This window comes from Gossypium raimondii, chromosome 4 (genome assembly GCF_025698545.1).
Source record: "Gossypium raimondii isolate GPD5lz chromosome 4, ASM2569854v1, whole genome shotgun sequence".
NCBI lineage: Eukaryota > Viridiplantae > Streptophyta > Magnoliopsida > Malvales > Malvaceae > Gossypium > Gossypium raimondii.
Window position 1 is genome coordinate 3,910,535 of NC_068568.1, and position 9,858 is coordinate 3,920,392.

Consider the following 9,858-nt stretch of genomic DNA (forward strand, 5'->3'; position numbering starts at 1 on the left):
AAAGTAAACAAAAATAGTTATCTTAGTAGTTTACAACTATCTTTATCCTCACCCATTTGTTATTCGAGACTAGTTCTATTCGGATCAAAAGTGATATTCAATAAATCACTTATATTATTTTACTAATGTATTATTTAATTTTTGTAAATATTTTATTTTATTTTTATTTGTATTGAAGTTGGATTAACTCGTATTATTAAATAATTGTCAACTTTACCAATAGTATAAATAAATTTATAAATATTTTAATTTTATAATTTAACTTAGAAAAAATGGGTAAATGGTCCATTTTAAATATAGATAAATGGATTTTAGCTTTAAAAGGTTCAGGTTAATTCTATTCCACGTCCTTAAATCGTGTCTAAAATTTTAAAATTAGTCCCAAAACTTTATAACATTTTAATTAAGTCCTCGGTGTATCAATATCATATCAATCAAATCCTTCAGAGTCATTAGACATTAAATTCTAGCTTCGATCTTATGTGGAGCATAAAATACATGAATTAAAATTAAAAAAAATGTTTTTACCTATCGTACGTATATCTTGAATATAACGCGTTATTAAAAAAACAACTCTCCTAAATTGAGTCACATTGCAGTAAAAGTACCATGGAGGCCTCTATACTAAGAGCCGGTTTGCATTTTGTCCCTTCTACTAAAAAAATGTCAAATTAGCCATTGTACGTTTAAAAAAGTGTAAATTGATCGTTATGTTAAAAACCACCATTAAATGATGATGTGAAGGTAATATCCAAGTTGGAATTATTTTTTTATTTGAAAAAATAAAATTCAACAAAGCATATTATGGAAGGCCCGTATATTAAGATTTGAATTGTATTTTGCCCCCTCTACTAAAGAAATGAGCAAATTAATCTCTCTAAGTTAGATCAAAGAGCAAACTTGTACTTCAATTTAAACTTCCATCCATTTCTACTATCAAATGTGAATATGGTTGTTGGAGCAATCATATAATGACATGTGGCGTGCCATGTGTACTTCATGCTAACGTGACAATATTTAAAAAATGTAAAAAAAAATCTTAAAAATTAAATAATTTTTTTATAGTTATTTAAGAAAACACATTCATGATGAACATAGAAAAATAGATGTCCAAGATTAAATGAACTTGAACAATCATTTGACCAGGTTCATCCTCGACAAACAAATAATTATAAAATTATTTAAAAATCCAGGAAGAAACATAATTATAAGAAATTATAAATAATTATTAACTTTTTAAAAATATTTAAAATTATAAAAATTATATATTCACACATATGGTGTGTTTGAAGAATTCAAATATATATATACATATGTATCTTCTTAATCGAGTTGATATTTTAGTTAATCAAATTGATGACTCCTATTTTACTTTTTTTTTTATAATTCTTGATAATTTTTACAATTTCTTATAATTCAAATAGATACATATTTATAATAGTAAGATTTCATAATAATTTCTTATTATTAATTTTAAAACTTTAATAATTATTTAATAACTATTTAAGAAATAAATCTATAATGGACCTACACAAATGGTTGTCTATGTTCATTATATATATTCTTTTTTAATAATTTTTAAATAATGTTAATATATTTTTATAATTTTTAAATAATTTTGTATAATTATTAAAAAACCAGCGGCCAGATGAGTTTAGATAAATGAGTTGTCTAGGTTCATCCTGGACGCTGGAATTTAAAAGAAAATTGATCAATTTGTTCTTTTATCTAATGTACAAAAACTAATTTGCTTACTTTTTGAGTAAAATGAGCAAAATGTTATTTGATTTCTAGTACAAGGGGCCTTCATGGTCCTTTTACCTAATCCTAGTCATCCTTTAATTCCACGTCACTTACATAATTTTTTTTGAAAAAACCAAATCATCACTTACTAGCAAAAATGGATGAATTTTTTAACAGAATGACCAATTTGCACTTTTTTTAATGTACAAAGGTTGATATTCCAATTTTCTGAGTAGATGGGGTAAAATGTAATTCAACTCTTAGTATAGGGGCCTCCATGATACTTTTACCATAACATTGCCTATTTTTAAACATGTCATATCCAAGTTGTCCATGCAAGATGTGTATATACATGTTTAAAGTTTGATCCACACATCTTAAATATACTCCACATTTAGGGATGGTAAAACTCGAATTGTCCGATGGATTTCCAACCAATCAACTCCAAATGGAGAAGGTTTGTTTTTTGAAAAATGGATACGGGTAGGTTAGGGTGGAATCTTTCTTTTGGATAGTTGGTAGGAAGTGGTTATAGTAATTGCTTGCCTCACCTTGCTCAACTATATGAAATTACCATTTTATCATTGCATGTATATAACTATTAAAATGGTAAAAATGTAATAACTTATTATAGAAAAATCCATATTTTTTACTTTAAATAGATTGAAAATATTAGAGATAAACAGAAAATGTTAAATTAAAACTAAGTGGGGGTGGGGTGAGGATAGATGCATCCAACATTCATGGAGGTGGTAGCGGCTTTCAAGATTATACATCCATAGTGGAGCGGGACGGGTGGTAGAGTAGAGTATGCGAATTGTGGAATGGTGACGAATTTAGCAACATCTACTTCCGCCTCACTCCATTGCTACCTCTATTCACGTCATATTCAAGTTAACATTTAATACTCCAACTAACATTATATTGATGAAAGAACATGATTGATACAATACCAATTGTTATACCTCTCCCCAATCTAGACACGTGCCAATAAGATAGATGATGTTGACCTTCCTTTTAACTTCACTTGAGAGAACACTCTTCTTAACCATCCACCAGACGGGAGGATTGTTAATCTTCCATACTTACAACCACCCGCTTGATAGGCTCTTCTAGGCTAGACCTGACTAGGGGTCGGGTAGCCTGTCCGACCTAACTTAGGATAGGCTTGGAAAAGGATTTTTGCATCTCAAACCTATCCAGCTTGGCCCAGATTCAATTTAAATAATGAAACATATTTTTATTATGTAAATTTAATTATAAAAATATATAAAATATCAATTAAAAAACATATTTTTTTAAAATATTTTATTAAATTTTGAATAGTGAAATGAGTTTTTTTGGGTGAGTTGAGCTAGCTAGAAAACGGGTTTGAACTTGAATTTTTTTTTTTTGGAATCGAGCCTAGACCCAACCTAGCATATGGAAAACTCTACTCTTTGCAAGCTCTTTTACCTTTCTTAGATGGAAAATGCACTCACTTTTTAAGTGTGAACACACCCTTAAAGCAATAAAAGGACCTACTTAGGCATAACAACCTCATATTGACAGAAGGCACAACAAAATGAGCCTATGAGGCACGTCCTTCATGTATTGCATGATGACAACTTCCTTCATAATAATTTGTCACGTCACATTAGTAGATAAGAGTACCTCTCCTATAATATCCTCCCAACGACGAAAAAGGGATCAACTCTCGAATCCTTAAAGTGATATTACACAATCATCTTTTCTCACAACAATCAACTTGTCCTTTTGTTTCTTTCCGACTCTTGGCCTCTTTAGGTGAACCTGTCTCCTTAGCACCACCCCTTGCTTCTCTCTACTCTCCTCCTTGTTGTACATTGTATCAACACCAATAATTTAAAAACTCAAATAAAACATTTGAAGTGTAGGGACTAATTTAAAATCTAGACCATAGTTGGAATATGTTTAGTGAAACTAACCCAAAAAATTTTCACCGTTGCTTTCATTTTCAGTCAGCAGTTTCTCTGCTACCCACAATAAAATCAATTAATTTGAAAAGCAACCTTTTAAATTTCTTTTATATACTAAAAAAATAAGGAAAAGCTGAAAGGTTGGGCAAACAAAAAAAAGTAGTTAAAAATACTCAACGCCACAATAAAAATAATAATAATAAATGTAGAATTGTGGAACTATCAAAGCAACGCTAAACCACGTGAACGCCACATTTGAAAATTCTCCTCGCCAAGGTGGTCCCGGGACACGTGTCAAAATTATGGAAGCCAAAACCAACATGGACCAATCACCTCACGGAAACTGATCGGATCTCATCGCCCTACTCTCATCCACGAATTCTGATATCTACCCGCCGTTGTATTGATCTCCTCGCCACGTGTCAACCTTACACTCATCTCCCTTTAGGTTTTTTAACCTTTCGAGAAATATAATTAATAATAAAATATTCTTTAATCCCTGTTCAAAGAAAAAAAATACGATTTTTAAAAAAAAAATCGAGTGCTCTCTTTGTTCTCTAGAACTTCCCAGGAATCTCTTGGTTTAAATTTAGGGTAAAAAAGTTCGTACAGTTAACCCTGTGAATCAAACTTTGTACTCTGTGAATTTCGAAGCTTTCGTTTTAGTGAAGTTTTTGCCCTTTTATTGGAAGAAAATCAGTTTTTCTTTTTTCCTTCTTTGGAGTTTGGAGTATTTGATTTTCCGGTGAAAATCGTCTGTTTCAGGTGAGACTTTGTTACGATATTTTTATATGTTTTCATTTTTTTGTTGAAACTTATTTTTTTAGGTTATTTCCTTGGATTTTTGTCTTGATTGTTGATTTCTTTTTTCGTTTGGTTGCTGAGAAACTGCAGGAAATGAAACGGAATTTTAGATATTTTTTTAAAAAAATTGAGATGAAAGAAAAGAAACAAAGTAGTAAAAATCAATCTAAATTTGATGCAAATTTGCGCTTACTGATATTACTTTTTGCTGTTAATGTATTTTCTTCTAAATTCTTCTACCTTTTATTGACTAGAAAAAATGGTAAGGAAATAGATTTACGCTAGAAAATAATGGATATGAATGTTAGATTACTGTGTATTTACTGCTGAAAAAGGTTATGGATGCGGTTTGGTGCTTTAATGCTGAAAAGTAATTTAGTTATTGATTGATGTGATTCACAGCTTTTAGGTTTTAAACTTGATCATGTTACGCAAATTTGAAACTTAATTTCTGCTGAATGATTTTTTTTTCTAATTTATTGCGATTATTATGTTTTGTGTCTCAGAAAGCTAAACTAGGCACAAATAGTCTTCCATCGACATGACATCTAATCAAAATATTGGATTTGTGTTTACTGGTGGTTATGGATCTGGAAGGCATGTCTGACTTGTACATGTATGAGGTAAGTTTCTTAGTATACCTTTTAAGTTTATTCATTTACTTTCATTTTCTAGTGGTGAAGTGCTTCAATTTCAATAAAGCTTGTGGATGCAATATTTTCAGCTTGAGTTCTGGTTTTATTTTCAGTTGTTTACTGGATTTTATATGTCAACAGAACTTAAAAGTTTCATAGTGAGGATTACCGCCTCTTCTATTTTGATATTAGTGGATGGAGTTATTGAAAATTAGAGGGCGCGATAGATTTTATTGAACAAAGGATCTTAAGTACTTCAATTTGAAGATTTTTAGTTCCTTTATTTTCAGGTTTGCTGTAGCCTGTTTGACTTTGTTGATAATTAGGTTACTAGGGTTCAATTTGCTAATTATCTTTGTGATCTGGCTAGGTCTAAGTCATATTTAATGATTGTTGAATCTTGCTCTTTTCGTCGGAGATTGGACAATCTGATGAGTGTCGTTTTACTCCCAAACTCATTTTTGTTCTTTTAGTTTAAATCGTTTTTGAATGATTTAATCCAAGCTTGTCAGCAGGAGCCTAGTATCTTCTTTATATTTTATGTTAGGAGAGTATTATCATTGCACCGAATAACTATTCCTGTCTTCTTCTTGGTGGGCTGTTCTGAATAAGATTTTATTCACTTTAAGGACTCGTTATGCTAACTTAATATTTTTTTTTATATATTTCCAATTTTTGGTGCAAAAAAGGCAATTATTTAGTGCTATGGTAAAAATGTTGTGGTTGAAATGTGCAAGAGCACGGCTTAAGCAGAAGATTGCTTTATCAGAACTACTCGGGGTTTATGCTCATGGGATCATAATTGGATGGCTTTTCTTTTGAAGTATTGCTTTTCAGATTCATCTTGAGCCTCCTTAGCTACTTTAATGTTTTTGGTTGTATTACTATTTTAAGAATTGTGTTGTGCTAGTGAAGGGATGGAAAACCTATGACCCCTCTAATTTATTTTGAACTTCCTTTGGTGAAGAATGATTATTACTAAACTTGTATAATTGATGTTACAGCTTGAAGATAATGTTTGGGATGATTTTGGTGCTACCGATGATCATATAGTGCCTCATACTGCTGATGAATATGGAGGTAGAAAAAAACCACGATATGAAGTGCTTGGAGTTACTAGTGATGCTGATAGTAGGAAGAAATTTGGTATTTTGAGGGAGAAGGAGAAAGGCTTACATATTTTGACCAAGAACAGAATGTTAGAAAAGGATCCGTGGTCTCGCATTCATGATAGCTTGTTTCCCACTTCAGGTGATAATGACTCACTCAAAGATGGAACAAGCATGGCTTCTGATGATCCCAGGATGTCCAGCCATGGTCTTGAAACTGGAAATATAGATTCAGTTGGAAGTGACCTATGTGCCGATGATCCTATCTTGGTTGACAAGTGTGCCCCAGAGGACAATAATGATTACCATTTTCCACTAAATCACATAACTGCAGCTGATGATGATCTTAGGTTTTTCAATAATAATCACGAGGACAAAGAAAATAGTGATCTTTTATATTATGGTTGGGGAGACATTGGGAATTTTGAGGATGTTGACAGGATGTTCAGGTAGTTCTTGAAACCCCATCATTAATCATTTTTCATGCTATGCTTTACCATATAGAATGTGACACGTAGCTTCAGTAGGACCTTTCCGTTTGAGTATAATTTGAATATCTACATTTATAAAACCATAACTACCCACATGTATGTACATGCATCCAGTATGGATGAATGAATATGTGTAGGCTTACAAAATACTACTAATACTTTCTCAACCTTTCATATTTTTCTTGCAGAAGTTGTGATTCAACATTTGGGTTGGGGAGTCTCAGTAATGAAGATGATATGTGCTGGTTTTCATCTTCACAAGTGGCAGAAGGATCTCAAGGTGCATTGAAGGCTGATGCTAAACTGAATGGCTTACAAGAGTGCCCAACTTCTAGGTCAGCAAGTGCAGGTCTGGCAACTGTTGACTCCATCAAGAAAAGTGAATTTCTAAATGAAAAAATAACTTCTGTAAATATGAGCAGTGATAATGCTGATCTTGCTCACTTGTCTTCTGTGCATGTACCCAATAAAGAATCTGAAAGTAAGGATGGGTCGACGCCCAGTGAGCAGGTTAGAAAAATCTTTCTTGTTTCTATATGATTGTTTTCTTCCTGATCTTTTGAGTTTCACATTTTGTTTTAGAATATTTAGTTATCTTGTCTATAGCACCTAGAAGTTGTCATCCTTCAAAAGTGTTTTAGGCACTTCTTCCTTTCTGAATATGAATTTAATGCTAGAATAAATTAAGGTCAGGAGTAGAAATATAACTATTGTGGCACTTCAAAGGAAAACGTTTCCTTCTATCATCATGAATTACTTTGTTTTTGTAGTGTATGTTCTATTTGATTTGGATAACAATCAACGTGATCCACTCTTTGGCTGGTTCAGAATGAAAGGATCATCGTTATAATTTTTCCTTAACGTATTGTTGCCACGTGGACTTTAATTATGTTGTTTTATTGCATTGCCAAATTACAGATCAGTCCACAAGAAAAGCATTCAAAGCAACATAGAGCGTCAGGAGAACGAAAAGATCAACATCTGGAAAATGGTGGTTCTTTTACCCAATATGGTAACATCAAGCAGTTTGCAGATGCAAAGCACCCCTTTAGCGATTCATCCTGTCAACTCTTCTCCTCCTTGGATTTTCAGCGGAGCAAACTAAACGATGGACCTGATTCTGTGAATTACAGACAGACAAATATTCCTTATATGCATCTCAGCTATAGTGGTTCTTTGGATCAAGTTTCAATCTGTCCAACTGTGTCTAGTGCCAAATCTGAAAATAATGGCCAATCATCTTCAAAAAATGAGTCATCTTATGCATCAAATAAGGTACATTCGATAGACAGTTCTCATGGTCCTTTGTTTGAGGCTCCTGCTATTATAACAAATGAGAAGAGGGGAAAGCCACATCGCCGACAAGATACAGAAATCCCACTTAACAGGAATGTCAAACAAGCAAAAATTGATACTCGGATGGCATTCTGTGATCCAGTTACTATTCAAAAGCAGGTCTGTCAGTCTGAACAGGATGAAGGTCATAGTGAAGTTGAAGGAGTTAGTGTAGGAAATCCAGCAGAACTAGATTCTTCAAATGTAAGGGAGAGCTCTTGTGTAGTTTCTCCTTTTGATGAAGTCTCGCTAGAAGCAACTAGTTTTCGGCGGCTTCAACAAGTCATGGAAAAGGTGTAGTAGATGGAAAGGTTTTCTATGTGGTTGCATGTGTTTTCATGTTGTGCATGTGCGTGTTCTCTTTGGTAATCCATAAAAATGGTAATTGATTAGGTTAAAACTCTGTGAATTTTCAGCTGGATATCAGGACAAAACTGTGCATACGGGATAGTTTGTATCGTTTGGCTAGGAGTGCCGAACAAAGGCATAATTGCACAAAAACAAAAAGTGGCATCAGTGATGGTAATGATGGAAGTGGTTCATCAGCGTCCGAAGAAACAAACAGGCATGTGTTCATTACTCGAAGGATTTGTTAGCACTTATCATCGTCACTGTTAGTTAAACTATAGCAGGTAGAAATGATTTTAGTATTTCAATGCTTTGGCTTCCCAGAGACCATAGATAATCCAATTATCTTGTGCGAAGGCACCCATAATTTGAAATTTGAACTATTGACCTCTCGGTTAAAAAGGCACTGGTAAAGAATTGAACCTCAAAACGTAATCGGTTTAGTTAGGATCTAATAGAAATTTTCAATCTTGAACATATTGCTAGAAGCTCTCTGGTTCACGTACATGAAATTTTATGAAGAAAAAACTTATAGAGGCAAACTTGGTAAGAATCTGCTTGGCTGTTCTAAGACTATTTGACTTTGCTTTTCCTTTCTTTTATCTTTGTTCTTAGTTAACTCGATCTTCCGAACAATTCTTAATTCTAAGTTTTGGTATATCCAGGTGCACTGGGTTTATGGATATGGAAACTGACACAAACCCTATAGATAGATCCATAGCACACCTACTATTTCACAGGCCTTCAGATCCATCTCAAAGGCCAGTTACTGATACTGCATTGTTGAAGTCTCATGGCAAGGTAAGCATTCCTTTATTGGCTATGGTTGTTCTTTCTATGTACTCGAAGAAAGTTCATGTTTTTAATGGATTGGGATGACAGATTCATGGCTCTATCACGAATCCACCTCTGATGATGCCTGAAAAACACATTGGCCACGAAGAAACTGATGCCGGTTCAGATAAAAAAGTGCCAACAAACAGTAACAGCAGGTAACTGGGAATTTATTAATATCTTTGTAAAATTTAATCTATTTGTTTATGATAATGCAAAATGGTGGTCGATGTGAGTCCAGCCAACACATACGATGCAGGTTCCTTCCCTGTTTTAGACCCTTTTTTTTATATCTTAGACACCCCATGGTCTTTTATTAGTCTGTGTTGTTATTAAATCCTTGTAACGGTTTTTGATAAGCTACTTCCGGTTTGCTTTTTCACAAATCAGCCTTCTTGTCACTAATCTCCCGGATTTTCTCGCTCTCTCTCTCTCTTTTTTTCTTTTATTATAATAAATTTCCCCTTTCAAGATTACAAGTAGCCAACTAAGTTTTATCTTCATTGGCATCGTTGCTGTTGTAACATCTTGAAAGATGTAAGTTTAAACTCATGTAATAGCTTCCGCTTTAAGGATAGGGAGAGTTTATGGTTTAAGAATTATATAAAAGAAAGATTATACA

The 9,858-nt window shown here is 33.1% G+C and overlaps 1 protein-coding gene across 2 annotated transcripts; it reads left to right on the plus strand.

Annotated features, from left to right (window-relative positions):
* Positions 1-4,174: 4,174 nt before the first annotated feature.
* Positions 4,175-9,858, plus strand: LOC105779679 (protein LNK1). Of its 2 annotated transcripts, XM_012603557.2 has the most exons (9): positions 4,176-4,445; positions 4,991-5,107; positions 6,124-6,677; positions 6,908-7,068; positions 7,192-7,229; positions 7,638-8,348; positions 8,471-8,619; positions 9,068-9,203; positions 9,285-9,858. In XM_012603557.2, the coding sequence occupies exons 2-9, from the start codon at positions 5,069-5,071 to the stop codon at positions 9,396-9,398; spliced, it is 1,902 nt and encodes a 633-aa protein (XP_012459011.1). In that variant the 5' UTR covers positions 4,176-4,445; positions 4,991-5,068; the 3' UTR covers positions 9,399-9,858. The 2 variants fall into 2 exon arrangements, with proteins under 2 accessions (XP_012459010.1, XP_012459011.1); XM_012603556.2 differs by having other exon boundaries at positions 4,175-4,445; positions 6,908-7,229.

Bases quoted from the DNA above. Each gene is read 5' to 3' on its own strand.
- LOC105779679 (XM_012603556.2), top strand. From the start codon at position 5,069: ATGGATCTGGAAGGCATGTCTGACTTGTACATGTATGAG. The intron at 5,108-6,123 runs GTAAGTTTCTTA...TTGATGTTACAG, and splicing joins CTGACTTGTACATGTATGAG to CTTGAAGATAATGTTTGGGA. The intron at 6,678-6,907 runs GTAGTTCTTGAA...TTTTTCTTGCAG, and splicing joins GATGTTGACAGGATGTTCAG to AAGTTGTGATTCAACATTTG.